This window comes from Indicator indicator, chromosome 23, assembly GCF_027791375.1.
Source record: "Indicator indicator isolate 239-I01 chromosome 23, UM_Iind_1.1, whole genome shotgun sequence".
Lineage (NCBI taxonomy): Eukaryota > Metazoa > Chordata > Aves > Piciformes > Indicatoridae > Indicator > Indicator indicator.
Genome location: NC_072032.1, coordinates 5,020,039 through 5,043,323, shown reverse-complemented (window position 1 = coordinate 5,043,323; position 23,285 = coordinate 5,020,039). Strand labels below are relative to the sequence as shown.

General features: G+C 44.0%; 1 protein-coding gene across 1 annotated transcript in view; it reads left to right on the top strand.

The window, feature by feature from the left end:
• The window catches only part of ABLIM2 (actin binding LIM protein family member 2), a 92,706-nt gene extending 80,167 nt beyond the window's left edge, over positions 1-12,539 (top strand). The window contains exons 20-22 of the mRNA XM_054391421.1: positions 161-225; positions 417-497; positions 12,426-12,539. Of these exons, the coding sequence (XP_054247396.1) occupies positions 161-225; positions 417-497; positions 12,426-12,539 (260 nt within the window). The remainder of the gene's footprint in view (positions 1-160; positions 226-416; positions 498-12,425) is intronic.
• The last annotated feature ends 10,746 nt before the right edge of the window (positions 12,540-23,285 follow it).

Here is a 23,285-nt window from a genome sequence, read left to right as displayed (position 1 = left end):
GAGATGCTCAAATGCTTACTACTTGTGCAGTTATCCAACAACTACTGAGAGGAGAAGAATGTAGCATAACAAACCTGTGATGTGCCTAAATGTTCATTGTGGCGACTCCAAAAGAAGCCTTTCCATTCTAAACTGTGCACCTGTTCTCCTTCTCTTGCAGAATACAAGGTAAGAAGGGCTTTTCCTCCACTGGAAGAACACTCAGATTCAGCACTTCCTACCAAGGTTACCTGTGTTCCTTTTTTTTTTTTTTTTTTTCATTTGATGTTGTTCATTTTTGTCCCAGTGAAAATGTATGCAGGCATGCATACGTGGATGCAAGTATGTACCCTTTACATTACTCAGTTCAGCACAGTCACTTGCACACAGCAGAATCAGGTTTGGCTGCAGCTGATCTGCTCTTGTCTTTTGCACAGATTTATCCCTATGAAACCCTGATTGTAACAAACCGAGTTCGTGTGAAGCTGCCCAAGGACGTGGACAGGACCAGGCTGGAGGTAGGAAGGATATTTGCTTGATGCCTTTGGAAGTTTTTGTCTTACCTTTCTTCTTTATTTACCATCTTAGACATTCCTGTGCCCAAGAGAGAGGAAAGGAAGCACATCACATACTAGATTTAGTTTCTAAACACTGGCAGGTAGGCAGTGTAACTAAAACGAATGGCCAAAAACCCTTGCAAATGTCTGGTCAGTTTGTGTTTTACAAAGATAGGGGTGAACCCCTTTAGTTTTGGGTGATTCTACCTGATTCTGAAAGTGGAATGGGGTGAGCAGAAACCCATTTGATTTGGTTTTCTGTAAAACCTCTCCTAGAATAACCTGGCTGTTATTAAAGAAGCTCAATTTGTGCTGCAAATACTTGGACCTCAGTTTCTTCTCCATTGTTTTCCTCAGCCTCTCCTTGGGCTGTGTGGTCCATGATCACAGATTTGCTGTGGCATCCACCTCTCCCAAAGAGTGGTAGTGTAAGGTGGAGTAATGCAGAGATTATTTATTGTACAGGAAAGCTGACTTTGCAAAGACCAAATCTTGACATGGGTGTTCAGGCAAAACTCATGAGGTTAATTTTTTTTTTGTTTTCTTTTTGACTAAGTAATGACAAGACTGAATAAAAGACTCCCCTAAATTATCAAACTAACATATCTTTGTGTGCATTACTGTCATGAAGAAGAGAGAGTTCAACAAATGTAACAATATGGGAAGATTTATATTGAAATAAATTTATCCTCAACTCAATAATATGACAAGAAAAGAAAAAAATAAACTTCAATCTTAAAGAAAAAAGAAGAAGAAAAAAAATTCAGAAGCAGCAGGAAGTTCTTCATTCAAGATCAGGTTTTTTAGTAAAATTCATTTACCTGATGGTGATGCAGGTAGTATATTTTGGAAATGGTGTTATGTTCTTAAGTACTTGTTGCTTGATTACCCAGCAAGTGGCCCTGATTTGATTGTAAGGAAAAAGGAGCCTCAGATGTGTGCTGTTTGTGTGCTGCTTAAAGCCTGGGGCACAGCAAGCCCATGACTGCAATAATAAGAAGCATAATGAGTCCTTAAAAAGGAGCAGGGAGCTGGAGGGTTGATCACATGGAGACATCCTATAGAGGATCCTTTGGTATATATATCTATAGAATCACAGATTTGTTTCAGTTAGAAGAGCCCTTTAAGATCATCCAGTCCAACCATTCTCTGACTCTACCAAGGCTGGTGCTAAACCATGGCCCTCAGCACCACATCTCTGCCTCTTCAAAAGACATCCAGGGATGGGGATTCAACCACCTCCCTGGGCAGCCTGTGCCAGGCTTTGAGAACTTGTTCAGTGAAGAAGTTTCCTCTAATCTTCAACCTAAACCTCCCCAGGTGCAACTTGGGGGCATTTCCTCTGCTCTTACCTCTTTTAACTAGGTAGAAGAGACCAATCCCCACCTGGATCCAGTCTCCTTTCAGGTAGTTGTAGAGAGCAATGAGGTTTCCCCTCATCTTCCTCTTCTCTAGACTAAACAACCTCATTTCCCTCAGCTGCTCCTCACCAGACCTGTTCTCCAGACCTTTGCCCAGCTTTGTTGCCCTTCTCTCAACACGCTCCAGGACCTCAAAGTACTTCCTCTAGTGAGGTCCCCTATGTGTGTATGTGTATATTAAAGAGTAGAGTCTTGATTTAGAGACACCAGGCTGGTCTGAGCAGCCAGTGCAGCTCCAGATTGCTTTTTTCCAGACAAAATGCAGTTTACTTTGGATGGAGCAGCCTGTCCTGGCTGCTCTTGTCTGTAGCTCACACTGTCCTCAGCTGGCATCACTGTTTGTTTGACAATGGAGCTGCTCAGTCTGCCTCACACCAGGTGCAGCCCAGTGCCTGATGGCTGAAGCAGCCCCACCACTTCAAAGATCCCACAGAGGTTTGCAAAAAAGAAGAACAATAAACAAGATCTGCTCCAAAGCTGCAGCAGACAAGCGATAAGGGGACAGGGCCCATCCTGCTGCACTATGTTAAACACTTGTGTCAGCAGGGAGGGCTCCTTTGTAGCCCATCTTACATTTATTAGGGCTTGGGAGTTTGTTAAGCAGCATTTTAATAGGATTACAGCTACTGGAAAAACAGAGGCAGCAGCTCATCTACACATTCAAACCATGTGCAGAGCTGAATGAGAGGCACGGACTGCTGCCTTCTCTGCCAGCCTTTTATATAGAGGGTTGGTCTCTTCTCCCTAGTGGTAGAACAAGAGGAAATGGCCTCAAGCTGCTCCAGGGGAGGTTTAGGTTGGATGTCAGGAAAAATTTCTTTCCTGCAAGAGTGGTCAGGGATTGGAACAGGCTGCCTAGGGGGGTGGTGGAGTCACCATCCCTGGAGGCGTTACAAAAACGTGTAGACATGGCACTTTGGGACATGGTTTAATGGCCATGGTGGTGTTGGGAAGATGGTTGGACCTGATGATCTTAGAGGTGTTTTCCAACTGAAATGATTGTATGAGTCTGTTTAGGAGCATGAGCCAGATGTATTTAACAGGCCTCTTGCAAGCTGACGTGAAGCAGTTGTGAACGCTGAATGATCCAGCAAAGATGTCATGGAAGAGGTGCTCTGATTCCCTCTTCCAAGAGAAATCCCCTGTACTGAGTGTTCCTGTCTTAAAAAATGATCTCAAGTGAATGGCATCAGCTCCTTGGGCCAGGTTAAGGGAGGCTGCACTGAGAGCCTCAGCTGATGGTCAAGGACCACAGCCGGGTGGGGTTCCAAGGGGTGGTGCTTCCCTAACTTCATTCCCTTGTGAGTACTTTCTTGATTATGCTGTTGTGTAAGGCATTTATTTTAAGGATTACAGAAAGCATTTTCTTGTAAAAATGCATATTTTTCTAAGCCCAGGAGGTATCTGGAGATTAGGAAGGCTCAAGTGGTAATAAAAGCATTCCAACAACAGGAATTCTTCGCTCAGAACACATCTATCTAAGCCTGCAAACACGCAGCGTGCTTTGGTTTGCTTGCCCTGCCTCAGTGAGGCAGAGGGACCCAGTGCCTTGTGCTCCTCCAGGAGACATTTATGCCCACAGTGAACTGAGCCCTGGTGGTAATAAACAACCTGCTGGCTTCTAAAAGCATTGCTGGCACCCTGGCTTTTGAACCAGTATCCTGGACCTTTGTCTAGTAGACACTCAAGGAATTGATACTAGAGAAGGGTTTGCCCCAGGAACCTTTTTAGAAGCTTTTCTCTACTCCAGGGATGTTGGTTCTAAGGTTGGATGAACAGAGCAGCATTCCTGTGCTAATGGGAAATGGTGAGGATCCAGTTAATGCAGCAGGTGCTGCAACACAACAAAGCAGCAGCACAGGGCTGGATGATGAACTCTGAAGAACAGGAATTGCCCTCCCACTGCATTTGCAGGTGACACAGACTTGGGGGAACAGCAGTTGATGGTCAGGTGAGCAGAGCCTCCATTCAGAGGGACCAGGCTAGAGGAACAGGTCAACAGGGACTGCATGAAGTACAGTGAAAGTAAACCCAGATTCCTGCACTTGTGACAGCATAACACCACTCATCAGCACAAGATGGGGAGGAACAGCTCTGCAGAGGAGTCCCTGGTGGTCCTGATGGAGTCAGCAGCTCACCTTTGCAGTAAAGAGATTCTAGAGAAAAGCATCCCCTTTTCAGAAAGTTGGCATTAGAAGGCCAAGAGGCAACAGTCACAAGCTGCAGAAAGGGAAATTACACTTAGATACATGTGAACAGGTCCTCACTGGCAGAGCAGTGCACTGGGACAGGTTGCCCAAGAGGCTGTAAAGTTTTCATCCCTAGAGGCATGGACAAGGCCCTGAGGAACGTGCCCTAATTTTCAAGTTGCCCCTGTTTGGAAGATCTCCATAAATCCCTAATTCATTCCAGTTGGTATATTCCATGAAGAAAAAAGCTTAACATAATATAATCACAAAATAGGATTCTTTGGTGCTCTTGCTGCAATAGCATTTGAAAAAAAAATACAGAATTTATTTGGTCCATCTTGGAAAATTTAATGGAAAGGACTAAAATATGAATGGCCTGGAGGAAACTTCCCTCCTTTGGACAACTGAAGTCCTGAGTTACCAGGGACTAAGGCATCCTCTTTGGATGGTACAGAGCAGTACATTCCTTACCTGCCAGTGCTGCTCCTCATGGCCAGTTTGGTTTTGTTTTTTTTTTCAAAGGAAGTTTGGCTTATGGACACTACTGAAAATCCTGATTTCTCTTTCAACCACTGGAACCCCCTTCCTGATTTCAGCCTTGGGCTCCTAAAAGCAGGCACTTAATACTTTTAGTTTGGCCATTGCTTGCCTGTTGTTCAGTCACAGCAGTGGGGTTCAGTGCTTGCACCTCCAAATTGATGACTCCTGCCCAGCTGCACAGGCTGGGTTGCTTTGGGGGTTTGGTTTGATTTGGTTTGGTTTTTTTTTTTTTTTTTCTTGTCTTGAAATTGCTTTTATCACAGAGTATAAGATTTCTCTTGTGGTCACAGGCTGGTGGTTTTGAAAGCCAACAGAGTCAGACTTCTCCATTTGGCAACCATCTTTTAGTGTTTTCATTTGATTTTTCTTATCTAGTGTATCTTAGCTCCTTTGGCCTTTCCTTTTGAATGTCAGAGTTAAAAGCATTATCCATTCATGCCTATCAAACACCGTGGAAAGTAAATGATTGCACTTTTGTTTGAGCCTGTTCATTCTTTGTTTAACAAGGACACACTGAAACAATTGCCAAGGGGGGAAAAGAAAATAAAACAAAAACCAAACCCAAAACTATCCTGGAATGTCAAGTAGCAATCCTTCCTCTGCCACCTTGTTCTCTTGTAAACAGAAATGAGAGATTTAAGCCTGGGTGTGGTCTGGTTTGAACAGAGCCCTCACATTAATTCAAACATGCTTTTTCCTCCTGAAACTGCTTGTCTGGATTTGTTTTAGGGATGACATTTTTTCCATTAGTTTTCATTCAACAGCCACCCTGGGTTCTAGCCATTTGGGCTGCAACCATTTTAGGACTGGTTTGCAGTAACTTGAGTCTGAATTTATAACAGCCCCAGCTCCTCACTGTCCTTCATACAAGTCATGTTGTGCTCCCCACCTCCTCTGGAGCTGGATAGGGAAAAAAATCAGTCCCCCACAGCAGTAGTGCTGAGTGGAATGCAGCATCTCTGTGAAGTGTCATGATACCCTGAGAGACTAATCAAGATAAATGCACGGACTCAGGAACCTTGTAGAGATGCTTGGAGTGACATCAGCATGGGAAGGCTTTTGGATGCATCTCCTTGCTGCTTCTGCTGCTCTTTGCCTGGGAGCCTGTTTTGGGGACCCACATTATTATGTGGAAGCAAGGGAGACAGGGAGAGCTAGCCCTGCTGCCAAAGCTTGCTTGCACAATTGCTGCAGCTGCTCAGTGTTGGGACTAAGTGCCTTCATCTCACCTAACCACAACTGTAGCACCTACTGCCTCATCCCCTGAGCAGTGGAGCTGCTCTGGTTATATTTTGATACCATTTGAAGTTCATTAGGTGGCAACTCGTGCCATTTCTTAGCTTTCTCTTCCCTGCTGCACAATTACTTAATAGTTTGAAATATTTATTGAGCATGCAGCTTAATTACTCCATGGATGAGCATAACATTCAGTACTGCCTTGGGAACGTGGCACATGGCTAATTACAGCTTTCTAATTAGCCATGCAGTAGGCTAAGAAACCTCTGAAAAATCTCCTGAGCTCCAGCAGTGCAACAGCAAGAAGGGTGAAGAGTGCAAACCATGTGAAAGCAAAGTGAGGATTTAAAATTCCATAGATAAAAAAGGAAATTTTCCAGAAAATGATGCTTGGGCATCTGAAAGTAACATTTGAGCTAACTTGGAGAGGCATGGGAGAAGGGAGTGGAGGGGTGGGGAGAGAAGAAAAACTGGAGAAGGGAGAAGGCTATGGTTCCAGATGATGAGGTGCTTCTAACTTCCTAAACCTTAATGCAAGAAAAGACTTTGTCCCACCAGCAAAGCCTCTGCCCTACCCTGATGAGCTGAGATTTGGTTATTTACATGAATGCTCCTGAGTTAACCTTTCCCAGTAAATCCCAGTTTAGTTTGAGCATTTTGCAATTTGAAAACCCTGGGAAAGATCCTGCACCTTTTACTTGTGGATTTTGTGGATCAGAGGCAGGAAGCGTTAGGACTCTAAACAAAAATGACCAGAAGTGGACAAACTTGTTTCAGATGGCAACAGAGAACAAGAGTGCAGAGCAGTGCATCAGAGGTAGCCTGGCTGGAGGAGTCCCTGTGGAGTGCTGCTCAGATGGCATTTCCTATGGACACAACAGGACAAAGAGCACAAGAGAAACAAACCTGCCTTTAAATGACCTCTAGGAATTAGGACTTGGATTTTTCTGGTCTTCAGCTCATCACCTCCTGCCATCCACTGAGGTGGTTCATTGGTTCGGTGTTGACTCCTGAGGAAGCATGATACCCTCTGGATTTCCTCCATCAGCAGGTTTTCACATGAAGACTCAGCCAATTACTGACACAGCCTTGTGCAGCATGATCTGATCACAGCTTACTGCAGCATGGCTGTAGGTTAATTGCAATTTTCCCTTCCTGTCACTTATTCACACTGGTGCCAAGTCCCTAAGTCTTAGTTTTGAAGATCCCTGAGTTTCATTAAAAAGCACAATTATTCTCAGGGAAAGAATCTCATTGGATTAAACAAACATTATAACTCTATTCAGAATGATTAGTGGCTTTTTAGCAGGCCACAGGAAAAAGAGAGATAAGCCTCATTCATTTAGAGGGGAAAGCATTAATTCTGTCTGAGATAACGCTGTGGAGCAAGTGTCTGAATCTGCAATTAATTACTTTTTGTTCTGAGACACTCAGAGATGAGCATGCATCTGTACTGCTCTTGTGAGTGCCTCAGAGGGTGAGGAGTTTCCTTTACAGTGGCTGCATGGCAGCAGAGAGGCTTAGCTCAGCCCTTGCTTAGTTCTGTCTGTCTTAGTATGAAACATTTGTGGCTTAATTCTGTTCGGTGTTAAGTGTGTTGTAGGAGAGCTAGCTAGTCCTGTGAAGGGGACTTGAGCATCTCCCTTATGAAGAGAGACTGAGAGCCCTGGGGCTGTTTAGTCTGGAGAAGACAGAGAGGGGATCTCATCAATGTGTATAAACATCTGAGGGGTGGGTGTCAAGTGGAGGGGGCCAGGCTCTTCTCAGTGGTGCACAGTAATAAGACAAGGAACAAGGGGTTCAAACTTGAACAGAGAAGATTTCACCTCAACACGAGGAGAAACTTCTTTACAGTGAGGGTGACAGAGCACTGGAGCAGGCTGCCCAGGGAGGTTGTGGAGTCTCCTTCTCTGGAGACTTTCCAAACCCACCTGGATGCATTCCTGTGCAGAATACCGTAGGTGATCCTGCTTTGGCAGGGGATTGGACTGGATGATCTCTTGAGGTCCCTTCCAACCTCTGACAATGCTGTGAGACTGTGATAATGACAGCAAGGTGTGGTGACCCTTCCTACACAGTGCTGTGCCCTATAGGTAACATCCAGGTGAGGAATTACAGCAGCAGCATACCATTCCCAAGCTGCAGGCCACCTTCAGGCTTCCCAAAGTGGGAGTCCTGAGTTGTGACCCTGTATCTCTAATCCAAAATGCTGCCAGAGCAGGTGAGGGATCGTGCTTCTGGAGACAAGGCTCTCCTCTTCCATACAAAGCCACTGCTGTGAGCCATGGACACAGTTGGTGAATCCTCAGCACTTTACTGACCTTGGCTCCCCCTGCCTGTTCCTGTTTTCCCATGCAGGCTGATACAAAGTGCTGTCCAGAACAAAAAGCTGAGTGCTCGTGACTTTACAAGCCTCAGCTTAATACAGTTTTATCAAAACAATATGCTGCAGTAGTCCTTCCTCGTGTGGCAATTTCACGCTTAAGGATGTCCATAAATGCTGATGTTCCCGTGCTGGGAGCTCCGGGAGAGCAGGATTTTTACTGCAGAACCATCTTTAAACTTCTCTTGAAGCAGGGTTTTCAGGTAGCATCATGTTACCATCACTACACAACTTCCAAACTGAGCTCTCTTCTAAGCAGCCACTTCAGGGGGTGGGGGCAAGGGGACCTTAATGTGATCTCCTCAGTGTCTGTGGTGTGCCCAGCTTCGCAGTGTAGGTTGAGTCAAGCTGCCTGAGTAGGGCCAAATGGCCACAAAGGGAATTAAGAGTTGGTTACTAGCACACTGTAAAACACCCAGACTTCCTGTGTAAACAAGGCCAGCCCTAGTAAAATGGAGAAAAAACAAAAAAAAAGGACTAATGTGCTTTTCACCACTAAGTTTGGAGTAAGTTTGGCCATTCCTTTAACGGCCCAGTGATGCACTATTAACAGAGATGGATAGTTTAAGCTGGTCCAACCCTAAATAGAAATCATGTTCTTGGCTTTGTGAAGCACCACTTGACACACCCATCTCCCCTACCCAGCAGTGAATATCCTCCTTATTCCCTGTGCATAATTTCCAATTTCCCTTCTTTTGTTTGACTAATGAGAGGAAGTAATGCTTCATGTAAGATAAATTAATATTCAAATAGCTGAGAAGAGAGATAAATGAGTCTGTGATTTAGTGGTGCATTTCCTCTGCCTTTGTTTGGGAGGGGCTGTAAGTCTTAAAGCTGTAAGGTTTAGGAAAGTCCCAGCAACAGTGCAGACAAAATTGAACATCACACACACACACAGAGAAAAGTATGAGCACAAACTTCCCACACTGCCCTACTCCCGTGGGGTTTAGCCCCTTCAAATACTTGTGGACATTTGCCATATTTCCCCTTAAGTCATCGTTTGGCTAAGCTTATCCATACTTAGCCCTTTTAGTCTTTCCTTATAAATCAAGCTCTACAACCCCTGATTACTGTTGTGACTTCTATCTGAAGCTTTGCCAGTTTGATGACATCCTCCTGGGATCAAGGTTTACTCCTGACTTTGCAGACAGAACCATAATCATCGCTGCTTCTAGGGTTGGTCCCAAAGCTGGAGTCCACAATGCTTAAAAAAGGGATAGTGAAAGTTTCTGAGATGCAGGGGAAGCTGTGGGAGTTGTGCACAGACTGCTGTCCTCAGAGGGTGTTCATACCAGAGAGGAAGTGTTCTCTTCTGCTAGAATTAATTTTCCATGTGGATAATGCATCGATGGATTAAGTAATTTAGAATGATAGAACAGAATCATAGAACAGTTTGGGTTGGAAGGGACCTTAAAGATCAAATTCCTCTGCCATGAGCAGGGACAACATTTTGCAGTCTGGTTGTTAGTCCTTAAGATGAAGGACAGTATGTGGAGGAAAATTCAAAGCAAGGGGACTGCCCAGTGGAATGGGAAGTGGAAAGAAATGAGCCTGCGCTTTCCCAATCTCAATCTCTGAGCTGGAAACTCTCAACTGCTTTTGGACCAGGCAGCAGCAACTGAAAACTTCTGTGAGTTAAAAATAAATAGGGCTGGTGTAAAACCAAACCTCAGTGCAATTAGAAAATGAGTGCATGCATGGAGTGAAGGTGATGTCATCTGGATACAAGCAGAGGAGCAGGGCACACAGCTAATTCAGACTGGCTTGAATGGGTGCGGGCAGAGTGAAAGCTCCCTAAGCCTAGGGGCAAAGCAAAAGGATCAACGGCAAAGCACAGCCTTGGAGAGGAGAGGGAGAACTGCAGAGCTTCTGCTGAGATTGGTAGCAAGCCTTGGTGGGAGGTGAAGGTGTAGAGTATTTGACACTGCAGAAAAAGCCTAAGGCTTGCTGGCTCAACCTCTGTTGACCTTCAGTATTGAGACAAATCTGCTGAGCCTACAGTAGTTTCAAGGAAGACAGAATGTGATTTACCTCCTTTTAAAGTTTTGCATTCCCTGTGGTTTGGGGTGATTGGCAAAGTGGATTTACCTGCAGGGTGTAGGCTTTCTGATTTTGAGTATGAACTACAGTTTGTCAACGCTCTCCCCTGAGTAAGGGGATATTGCAAGTCTTACCCACAACCTAGACAGTAAAATAAGACAGAATATGAGACACTTTGCTCATCCAGACTTTGCCTTCAGTCTCACAATTCACAGGCTTCGTCCTTGCTGTGAGAAATTGCTGAAGTGAAGCCTACTGATTTGTTTTGTCCACTGGATTACCAGGAAAATGTTTTCTAAAAGCTCAGTCCAGAGAGAAGTTACTTTTCCTTTTTTTTTTTTTCTTTCTGAACCCAGTAGAATCAAATTCTGTCAGTGAGAGATTTGCTAAAATACATTGTCAGATGTTGCTCATTTCCATGTGAAACAGGATCTGCCCAGTCAAATATGCATGGCCTGTTTGTTCCATGCTGTGCATAGTGCTTATGGTGGGATGCTATCATTGGCCAAATGAAAAATGAAGGCTCAGCTCCAAAATCTTAGTCACTGTTATTCTGGATTGTGGAATCCCAAGGGAAAAAAACCCAAGGCTGTCATTTTTCTTTTATATTAAGAAAGCACAAAGACCCACGGTGACCATTCAAGGTAATTAAATGTAGTGGCTTCTTAGAAACAATTTCTTTAGTTTTCCTTGAGTAATTGACATCACAAAGATAACCTCATTGCTAATAAGTGGAAGGTGAAATTTTGCTTTCAAATTCGTGAAAAGAATATAGCTTTGTGAGGCATGTTCAAAGATTTCTTGTGCTTAGCACCTTTGGGGGACCATCTTTGGTGGTGCTTCAGGATGCACCAAGGTGCTGAGGCTGGGGCTGTCTGGAAGAAGAGCTGTGTCTGGGGAGCTGCAAGTCAAAAGGCTCAGGTGGGGAGGAGAGGGTAACCTTGCAGGGCTGGTCCTGAGTTTCAAGCAAATCTTTGTGGAAGAGGAGAGTCTGTGTTTAAAAGTTTCAATTTGTAATTCTCATTGCACTGAATCTCTACTTTTGGATGATGTGTCCTTAACACATCAGAAACAGGGAGCCACAACTGAGCAAGAGTTAGGCCACAGCTATCAGCAGGAGTGTACATGATACTCGTTTCTAATTCAGACATTTATCTTTTCTCTGTGTACATTGATAATTGTTAGGCAATTGTTATCCTGCCTCCTAATTCTTCATGTTGGTGTTCTCCTCTTTTTCTCTCTCTCTCTTCCATTGGATTGTTTTTTGGGGTTTGGGTTGTTTGTTTGTTTTTTTTTTTAATATTGACTCATGAAAACATCAATCGAAAGTGTAATTTTTAGTGTAATTCTTGGCATTTACATCTTTTTCTCTCTCTACTGTTGTTTTTGTTTGGTTTTTGTTTAATATTGACTCATGAAAACCTCAATCAGAAGTGTAATTTTTAGTGTAATTCTTGACATTTACATCTCTTTCTCTCTCTTCTGTTGTTTTTGTTTGTTTGTTTGTTTAATATTGTCTCCTGAAAACAACAATCGGAAGTGTAATCATTGGTGTAATTCTTGGCATTTACAAAGCCCACAACGTTACCCAACTTGGACTTCTGATATGAATTTCACAATTTAGCAGGGAGCTCTCTCCTTTGTTAGAAGGCTGCTATTAGTGGACCAATGTGGTGTCCACTGCTCTCATTAAAGATGAAGGCAGAACCAATCCAGCTCTGAAATTATGTCGTTATTAATCCCTTTAAAGTCCTGCAGTAGCTTAAATTTGTCTGTGTGCTCTGTCATCAAGCACCATCTATAAACACATCTCTTCCCCCAAAACTATAGCTTCTGCTCAGTTGGAACCATGTTGAAAAGATGATTTTTTTCCCCAAAGTCACCAGTGCCATCAATAATTTCATCTCCCAGTGACTCTGAGCTCATTTGGTTTTGATGAAGTCTTTTCCAGAACCCATTTGGGAATTTAAATGCAAATCCTAGCATGTTATTTTGCTGTGTGTTTTAAAGCTTAGAAAGGGCAGGAATAATTCTGTGCACAGGCAAGCTTAATGATACCTTTTGTATTCTCCTTTTCAAGAGGCATTTGTCCCCTGAAGAGTTCCAGGAAGTCTTCAAAATGAGCATTGAGGAATTTGATCGTCTGGCACTTTGGAAGCGGAATGACCTGAAGAAAAAGGCCCTGCTTTTCTAGCCCTTCCCAGATAAAATATGTGCTTGATCCAACCAGAAATAGTCTTGCCAGAACTATCACATGCACTTGCTGTTGAACCATTGTCCAGCTTCATTGTGTCAGTTTGTGTTGGGACGGATTAGGTGGCGGTGCGTGGGGATGCGGAGGGTTTGCTAACCTTGCACAACCAGTTGGTTTTGTCAGCGACTCCTGGTCCTACCCAGTTTACAACCTGCAAAGACTCTAGCTTGAAATTTATCATGGCTTGCAGTTATTGCCAGATGCAATCAGAAATTCTGAAAGGAAGAGAGAAAAAAAAAAAAGAAAAGGGAAAAAAGTGCAGCTGTGAGAACAGAAATGCATCCACCGTTTTGTTCCGTTGGGTTTGACACCACCATTTTTCCACAAAACACTTCCCAGCAGGCTATCACTTGCTGCTGTTAAAATATGGGAAAAGCCAAAGAGAAGCATGGCCACAGGCAATTATTGCAGCTCTTCTTGTGTGGTACTTTTTAATAATGAAAGCAAAACTACGGAAGCACCTTAATTCTATTTCTTATATGTAGACACAGCCTCCTCTCTAAAAGGTCGTATTTGTCTAGAAGGTAAGGAGCTATCTTTAATTACAGCACCAGAGGATTTATTTTATTAAGAATATTTTGTGACATGAAGCAATTATAATGAGTAAAATGTATGCAGACCTACTTAAAAAAGTAGTCCCATTCATCAGGAAAACTGATGCCTTACTCAGAACTGGTTTGAGAGTGTGTTGTGCCAGCTGACTGTGTTTTCCTACTGGCCTGGGGTGTCTGGAGAACTTTTTTTTCCTACATTTCCTGCTGATCAATATACCATGTAACCATGATTATATGTAGGTAGACAGATCTATCTAGAAAAGGATTCTTTTCATCAATATGTATCCTAAGCAAAAACATTCTTCCTCCACTTCCTGGCTGTGCACAATGAGCCATGAGATCTGTGATGGCAATTGGTAGGTGTGGGAATGGAACAGTTCAGCATAAAATGTAACAAAAAATAAAAAAAAAAAAAAAGAGCTTGGTGTGCTCCTATCAATAATACATCCAATTATAATCTACTAGATGAAAGCCTCATGCATTACTATTTGCATGTCTCTGTACAAATCAGTTTTAAAACACCAAACCTATGTGATACTGGTGCAGTACCTTGACGCTGTCTTTCAATAGCAGGTAAAGCTAACAAAATCTAAGTGTTTGATATGAGCATTAGACCTCAGTATCTCTTCCAGCTGAAAGACTGTTAAATGATTTCAGATGGTCAGAAGGATGGTTGCTGACAAAGAATGTTTTAAAGCGAGTTGCAAGTGTCGTGAGATGTTAAAAGAGGGAAGAAAAAAGTACATTTTCCAGCCATCTGTCAGTATTCTGCATTTTTACTGCCTTGAATGTTTGTACTCACTCCCTCCTTCACTTTGTCTTTTTGCATTTCCTTAAGGTAACTGGTTACTATATGCACTACAACACTTCTTCAACTGACCCAGCATTGGAAAAACCATAGTATTCAACTTGCCTTCTTCCAACTAACTTTCAAAGTCTGTGCTGTTGGAAATAAATATTTTCTCATGACCTAAATGTTTTGTCTGATGATACAGATGTTTAAAAAGAAAAAAAAAATCATTAAAACAAAGATACAACTCAATGGCTTTGCTCATGTGTGTATGTAATTCTTAGATTGTAGTGCTGGCCTGGATAGGGTCCTCCTATGATATTAATGTAATTAATAGATAGAATCATAGAATGGTCTGGGTTGGAAGGGACCTCCAAAGGTCAGTCCAACCCCTTCTGCAGTCAGCAGGGGCATCCACAACTGATCAGGCTGCCCAGAGCCCTGTCAAGCCTCATCTTGAATATCTCCAGGGATGGGGCCCCAACCACCTCCCTGATTTGCAATAGCTTGGCACCAGGCAAATATACCAGGGTAAAAGGGCCATAAAATAAGCAGTGCTGTACTTCACTACTAAGTTTCCTGTACATCACCTGAACTTTGTAAACCACAGCATGGCATCCCAGAAACATTTCTGCATCTAGAATTTGTCATATTTTCCCCATTTAAAGTCTGCAAATTGGAATTTTAGTCATAAAGTCTTCTTTCAGGAGTGTCCTATTAAATGTAGATGGAACAACATGTGCATAGTCAATATTGAGGTTTGTTTCTAGAGCTCCATATGCTAATCTGAAGTAGCATTTTGGAATGGAAAATGCATTTCAGAGTGATGAGAGAAATCTTTGCCAGCATATTCCATCTGATTGCGTGGTCCAGCATTGGCAGGAAGAAACTGAGAGTCTCCACAAATCATCAGCTATGTTTTAGATAATGCTCTTTAGAGTTACTGAGATGTTCTTCTCTACCCTTGTGTTTGAGGCATTGCTGTCTCACAGCACTTTGGTAAGGATGTGTACAGCTACACAGGTCACAAGGATTGGTGTAGCTCCTGGAGGACCCTGCTTTGATTTGTGTACAAGAAGCAAGGGAATTCTGTCAGATTTGATTTTCATACTGGGATGTCTCAGCTGTGCAGGACAACCCTGACGTGGGATCTAATCCTCACCTTGTGTATTTTAAAACAGGCATGTCTCAAACGCAGCAACAGAAGAGCCAACTGATTTCATCATCAGAGTCTTTTGAGACAAAGGAACACATGGATTTTTGTGGTTGCTGAGGAATATCTAACCAACAATTCCAGATAGGAAACCAAGCGTGCCAGATTGCCATTAGAGCTGTCTGAGAAGGCTGGACATTTTTGTCTGACCTTCTGCTATTTCTTTTCCTTGTGGTTCAGGGGAGAACTCTGAAAACTGGAATTGCAGAAAAAAGAAAATACATGGTTGTGAGAAGCTACTTGGAATGCAGTAACCCTCTGAGACCAGGCTTGCATTTCTTCTTCATCTCCAGGCCACCTCTGAGGTATGGCCAGATCCTCGCAGACTCTCAGGAGGTTCTGTCTCAGGCTTTTGGAGTCTTTGTCTCACTTCTCTCTTTCTACATCCTGTTAGAAAAGGGGGTGCTCAGTAAAGATGCTCACCTTTGAAACCTTGGGTCTCTGTAGTTTATTTCACCGGTAAGGAAGTACACACAGCAAATTTAAAGTTTGTTGGGTTAATGAAGCTAATTCTTATTCCCTCCTCACAGCCACTGTCTATGAGTTACACCTAAGAGAGTTAGAGCTGAGTGAGATAAAGCTAAGAGGTATGTGTTGTCCTAAGTACTCTCACTTGCATGGTTTAAGGTGTTCTCTTCCTACCAGTGTTTGACTACTCATCTTGACTACTCTGCAAACCCAACGATGGAAGCAATGTGTCCCACAGATGACTCAAGGCTTAAGGAAGAGGTTTAGTGTCTCTGCTGTGAGGTCTTTACCCTTTGTTAGAAGTCTGGATATCCCTGATTTGTCTTTCTGAATCTTGTTATATTTCTCTGAATTATTTGTTGTCAACCTGTTGTCTCCACTTACTGTGATGCACTCCTTTATGACACCCCTAGGTTGCGTCTCCACTAAAAAGGGCATTTTTTCCCCCCCAACACTGAAATCTTTCTTTACCTTTGAGAACTCTTCTGTAAGCTCCTCTCAGCCTGTTGTGTTCAGGTGGCCTGACAGAATAAAGACATGAGAGGAGTAGCTTTGTATTCACCACACTGAAGCATCTTTTGTACAGGGGAAGAAGAAAGGTAAGAACAAATGTGACTTTTTAAATTACAAATATACATAATGCCTAAGCCTTGCTTGAGCTGGTCTCAAAGCTGCAAGGCTTTGAGATTTTTTTTGCTTCTGGCTGGACATGCTTCTGAATTCTGACATAAAAGTCATTACAATTTTTTACACTACTACCTATATTTTTCTCTTTTTTTTTTTTTTTCCTCCTATTAACAGATAATTAAATAGGTGCCATAGTTGATAGCAAATTAACCAGCTAAGGCTGGTAATGGTCTGTCTGGATTTCCTTACAGTTCTCTGCCTGGAATAATTCCTCTGGGAAACCAGGTTGGTACCCTTTAAGTCACTTGATAATTTTGTTAGTCAGACTTTAAAATCCAGTTCTCATTGGAGGACAGACACTTTGGGCACCCCAGATCTTGCCAATTTGATACTGGACATTTTTTCATCTCCCAGCTAGTTTTTGATAGCTGGAAGTGCCTTCAGGACTTTGTGACTCACTGTACAAGCATCAAATTGTTTGAATTGACTTTTTTTCCCCTTAATCCTTTTTTTTTCTTTCAGTGTAATGACTGGTTATTTTTACAGTACAATAACAATAACATAAGAATCAAAGGCTACTGAAACACTGTATTCCATTTTAAATGGCACAGAAGAGAATATAAATACAGAATAGAAAATGAAATTTATTTTCAGAGCAGAGGCTGAAATTGAAGGGTTCAGCAGGAGAATGTTCTGTTGCCACCAGGACTCTGCTGCTGTAGGCTGTTCTGAGGTGCTGAATTTCAGGGCAAACATCTTCCTTTAGGGCCTATAAATGGGTTTGGAAATGTTCTATAAAAACATAAATACCAGGCCATGTGCTTGTATTTTACCTTTGTACCTCTGAAATAGGCTCACACCTAAACTAGCAAACTTCATGCCTTCTACACTTGGGAGGTGACTAAAATTAGCATTCCAGTGCTAACTGATTTCAATCAGTTTGGCAACACTGCTGCTATTCTGAAATTAGAAGTATTTGTGAATGTTTCCTTGAACCCTGATTTGTTTAAGGTAATGTCTAAATGGCAAATCACTGACTGTAAGAAATTCAGTAAGGAATAAAAAGGCCTAATACTTGCAAAGTAAACCTTAAAGATACTTTCCATCATCAGACCTTGACTTCCCAACCCTGTACAGAAGGTAAGCGTTACCTTACCCTGTACAGAAGGCAAGCAGATGCCCAAACATAAATAAGGTATTTTTCTTTCAAAACCCTTCTGGTTCATTGACTTAAGTGGAAAAAATGGAAAGGGCTTTTGGAGCAGAAAAAAGCAGAGCTTTGTTGTCTTTGAAAGCATCATTAAAAGCAGGAATCACAAAATTGCTCATGTAAAATAAAGAGATGTGGTATCACCTGGAGTCAGCTCAAGAGTGAATTAGGTATAAACAAGAAGGAACTTAAAAAGAGCTTCTCCAGTGCTTGTGGAAGTGTTCTCCTGTAGGTACAAAGCAGTGGCACTGTAGAACATGTAGAACAGCCTGGGATGTTTGTCTGACCCGTGGAGACTCTCAGCAGAATCACAAAGGCATTGTTTTGACAGGTGATCAGTTGGAGAACTGGCTGTTCCCTGATCTTGGTGATAAAGGAGGGGGCAGGTGTAGAGTTTCATACCTTGTTGAACAATGCTGAGGAGAAAAGAAGTAGGGAAGGGCTGAGCTCCCATTTTTGGCCCAGTCTTGCTTGAATTCAAAGAAAGCAGGAGCAAGGAGCTGAGATTTACAGGAGATCTTCTCCCAATGTGTTCAACCTTAATTAAAAAAAATAAAATAATGATAGTTGGATTATTTATTGTTTAAAATTTGTACTATGCAAAGACAGAGCTGCTTTTTCAGTGATGCTGGGGGGGTTAATATGCAAATAATGAAAGGATGTTAGCATAGCATTTTGAAAATGTCAGGTGCTAAATGCTAAGCCCACCCAGATCAGTGGTAATCTTACCTGCACAAGACCACAGAGGGCAGGCTATGGAGAATTTCTTCTAAAGCTGAAATCAGAAGGAGGGATTCTTTGCTTCTGTTTAGCTCAAACAGAAAAATATGATTGGGAAGTAACCATTTTTAGCTACACGTTCAGATGTGTGTGCTTTGCAGTAGGACCTGGGCAGGTTAGACTGATGGGCCAAGGCTCATTGTATGGAGTTTAACAAGGCCATGTGCCAGGTCCTCCATCTGGGTCACAACAACCCCCTGGTGAGCTTGAGGATGTGTGGTTGAAAAGCTGTGGCTTGGAGAGACACCTGGGGGTGTTTGACAGTCGACTGAACCTGAGCCAGCAGTGCCCAGGTGGCCAAGAAGGCAAATGGCATCCTGGCTTGGATCAGAAACAGGGTGGGCAGCAGGGACAGGGAGGTGATCATCCCCCTGTGCTCAGCACTGCTGAGGCCACACCATGAGTGTTGTGTTCAATTCTGGGCTCCTCACTTACAAGAGGAACATTGAGGGGCTGCACCAGGGGAGGTTCAGGCTGGATGCTAGAAAATATTTCTTCACAGAGAGAGTTATCAGACAATGGAATGGTCTGCCCAGGGCAGTGGTGGAGTCACCATCCCTGGAGGTGTTTAAGCAGTGTGTGGACCTAGCACTTAGGGACATGTTTTAGTGGTGACTCTTCAGTGCTTGGTCAAAGGTTGGACTGGATGATCTTGGAGGTCTCTTCCAACTGGCTATTTTCTGTGATTCTGTTTATATAGAGAGATGTATAGATGTTTAGTTAATATATATGAACTTCATATTTCCCTCCTTCACCCTCATTCAAAACCAGTTAGTGGTGGAATGAAGAACCTCATTTAAAGTACTTCACCTATAACATTTTCTGTGAAGAGAAGATAGTTGCAGAGAGTTTCCTTACACAGGAGAAGCCCCAGATGTGTAGAGAGTAAGGAGAGTGTCATGCAGTGAGTGAAAGCTACTTGATCCCTCTTCTTGAAGTTTCTGCAATGCACATGGTTTCAAGTTTGCTTTCTGCAGAAAGCTGAATGGCATTTCATAAGAAATGCTTTTTAGGACACGCAGAGACTCAGCACAGTGAGAATCTTGAGACAAATTTAAAAAATATAGGTAGACTATGATACTCCCCCCCCCCCCCCCCCCCGCTTTGAACCTGGACACTGTGGGACCCAAGAAAGAAAAGACTCATTAAAGAGAAGCTTCAAAAATGATACTCTTAAAAAAATTATAAAGATGCTAATAGTGTATTAATAACAATATTCTGCTGTAATAGGATCACAGTCTATGACAGGAAAGGAAAAGAAACCTTTATCAGGAGCTTTCTGCTGTACATAAAAGAGGTTTTTTCCTAGTTTGTAAATGCCTTAAGCAGCTGAAGCAGCTATAGAAACCCTTACAGAAAAATCTCAGTTTCAAAGAAACAGAAGGTTTTTGCTCTAAAAGGCTGTAGCTTGCCTTCTACATTTGAAACCCTGCTATCATCATCCTTTAGTAAAGAGAGTGGCAGTTACTGCAGTGTCACTCCCTCTCTTGACAGCCCAATGCCAAGAAGGCTACAGGAAGATAAAGACATCCCCATGACCTGCCTGAATGAATTCCTGTGTGATCTGGTATAGGTGATCCTGCTCTGACAGGGGGCTTGGACTGGATGATCTCTTGAGGTCCTTTCCAGCCCCTGACATTCTGTGATTCTGTGACTCTGCTTCCTGAAGCCATAACTCAAGCTTGTGAAGACCACCTCTACAGTAGTGAGGAGCAATGTATTGCACATTCTTGGGAACAAAGATGGTATTTGCAACCTTGCATGGATGTTTGGTCTTAAAGCTCAGAGATGCCTTTCCAAGCATGGGGGATGTGTGTTTCAAACAGAGAGATTTATATAAATTTGCCTTCCACTGCTTTGTGTTAGAAGATGATTAGTTTAAGAAGTTCATTGGGTGCAAACTATGAGGTCCAGGTAGTGGGGACCATGGAGTTCCTATTAATGATGTGACTGCAGTTTCCATGCAAGAAACTCCTTAGTACTCAACTGATTTATTTTAATGCTCTTTGTTTGAGGTGAGTTATATGCTATTCCTTTTAATTCTATGAATTCAAACTTGGGTTTAAATAGTGCTTAAAGACTCATGGGAAAGAAATTGACTGGATCACTAAGGTCTCTTTTGCAGCTGAAGTAGCTTATGGAATGAATAAACTCAGAGCTGGGAGTGGGAAATGCCATTTTAAAATGCAGCACCCTGAGAACTAAGAATCTGGATTTTAAAAAATAAGGCTTGAGCCCTTCAGCTTTAGAGAGAGTTTATCTTCCAGAGGAACTGTTTGTGCTGTCTGGTGTTTGTCTCTGTGATAGATGGCTCATTTTTTGTCCCTATGGAGTTCCCACCAGAAGACAAGCAAGTCTTACCACTCTCTCCAACAGCCTGAGGACAAACCCCTTGTTATCTCACTTCCTCATCTGGCACAGAGTATAAAGTCCTTATTTTCTTGCCAGTCTTGTGATGACTATTTCTCATCTTTGCTGATGAGCTTCTTAATATTTTCAGGACATCCCCTGTGGAAGAAATTCAGCATTGCTGGAACCAAGCACCCTGCCTACAGACTGCAGAGCTGCTACACAACATCTTGGTGCAGGCAGAGCTTACACACTCAAGTGTTATTCAATGTAATATGTGCATTAAAATTTATCAAACAAGGGGCAGTAAAGCCACCAAATCCTGGATGTGCTTACTGCAAACATACCAGTCAGTGGCATGATGCATGGATTACACTGCACACACCAGAGAAGCCAAGGGCTGTGCTTTTAGGGAACCTTCTGGATTGTTCTCTCCAGCAATCATGCTTTACAGGTCAAATCAAGTAGCTCTAAGACAGCAATAGCTGAAAGCAATTGAACTGTGGAGGAGAGGAGCTATGGTTTAATTTTTTCAAGGCTGACAAAGCCCTTTAATATTGCCAGAAAAATCACTTCTTATAACTACTCCAAACTCCACTCCTGCCAGCTCCCAGCAAGCTTAATGAACAAAAGGCAGGTGGGAGCAGGCTGCTGCTGTTAGAGAAGCTCATGTAGTAGGCAAATCCTTCCCTGCCTGTACCCAAAGGCACACAAGAAAGAGAACAGCTAAATGTGATATTTTAGGGTAAACCATTTGTCCTGACAAGGTTGGGCTGTAAATTCAGCAGTCCTGATTTAGGCAACAGAGATCTCATGCATATCCTAGTTGGCAGGGAGTGTAAATGCTGAATAAAGAGAATTTTCCCTGGTCGAACCTGTTACTTTGAGTAAGTAACTTTGGAAGACTGAGGAGGATGAAACAGGACAGAAGACCAATCTTGGCCAGATCACACCAAATTTTATTTACCGAAATTAAAGGTGCTTAATGAATTGTGTGCAGAAGTACATGCATACACATGTACAACAACAGAGGCTACAAGCCTGCACAGTATGGTGAACTTGCTTGTAGAATGCTCCATGAACACTACTCACAAAAGAACATTGGTGCATCCGAAGGTTATAGATGAAGTAAATAACACCCAGCTGGACTAAAGCTCCATGGAGCCTTCTCCAGGCTGAACAGCCACAACTCTCCCAGCCTGTCCCCATAGGGGAGGTTCTCCAGCCCTCTGATCATCTTCAGGGCCTCCCCTGGACCTGCTCCAACAGCTCTGTCGTCCTCTTATGCTGGGGGCACCAGAACTGGAGGCAGTGCTGCAGGTGGGGTCTGAGCAGAGGGGCAGAATCCCCTCCATGTCCTGCTGCTCTCCCTGCTTTGGATGCAGCCCAGCACACAGCTGCATTCTGGGCTGCCAGCGACCATTGATGGCTCCTAAGGAGTTTGTCACCAACTAACACCCCCAAGTCTTTCTCGTCCAGGCTGCTCTCAAGCCACTCCTCACCCAGCCTGGATTTGTTCTTGGGATTACTCCGACCACGGTAGCGGTGGGGTCCCCATTCCTAGAGGGACTGAAAAGCTGTGTAGATGTGGTGCTGAGGGACATTGTTTAGAGGTGGACTTGGCAGGCTGGGTTAACGGTTGGAGTTGATGATCTTAAAGGTCTTTTCTAACCAAAACAATTCTACGATATTGCAACACTTACGAAAAACCCTCCACCCACCCCGAATGTGCTGCTGTAGGGCAGGAAGCCCGTATCATCCGATTCCCAGCGGGGCACCTCGACTCACCGGCCCCTGCCCGGGGGGAAGCTCTGCATCCCCGGAGACGCCCTGCTCGGGGGCTGCCGCACACACCTGCCCCCTCTATCCCACCCCGGGCGGCTGCCTGCTCACACCTGCCCCCTCTATCCCACTCCGGGGGGCTGCCTGCTCACACCTGCCCCCTTCTACCCCACCCCCGGGGGCTGCCGCACACAACTGCCCCCTTGTCCCCTACCTGGGGGCTATCCTGGGGCCGCTCCCCCCGCGCCTTTGTTCCTGTCGCCCCGCCCCGCCTCGCCTTTCCCCGTGTTCCCTCCCCATGGCTGGGGGCGGTGGGAGTGGGTGGACCGGCACCGCCTCCGCGCTTCTTCCCCGCCTCTCCCCGGCGCGGCGCGGAGCTAGCTGCGCTCGGCGGGGCTGCCCTGCGCGGCCGGAGCTGCGCCAGGCCCCGGAGCTGCCCGGACCCCGCTTTGTGCCGGCAGCTGCGGCAGGACGGCAGGAAAGGTAGGAGGGTTCCCGCAGCCCCTCTGGCTCTAGGCAGCATCTTTCTCCCCAGTTCCATGGGCGGGGAGGGGAAAAAAGGAGGAAAAAAAAGAGGGAGGGCGAAGGGCTGGATTCACAAAAAGGTGTTTTTTTTTTTCTGCCGAGGCTCCGTTGCTGCTCTAGGCAGCTCTGTGTTAGGAAAGCTGTGGGCTTACTGAAAAAAAAAAAAGGGGGGGGGGGCTTAAAAAAAATTGTCCCGCTCGTTTTTTTGGCCGGGAGAAGCACATGGAAAAAGCTGGGAGGGAGCCCGGGCATCAGGCAGAGGCAGCTGCGGCGGTTGCTGTTCCCCGCCGGGCCCCGGCATCGCTGCGCGGTGCAGCCTCTGCCCGGGCTTGGAACCCGCAGAAATCCAGCAAAGGGAAATCCCCCACAACGAACCCCCTCGCTCCCC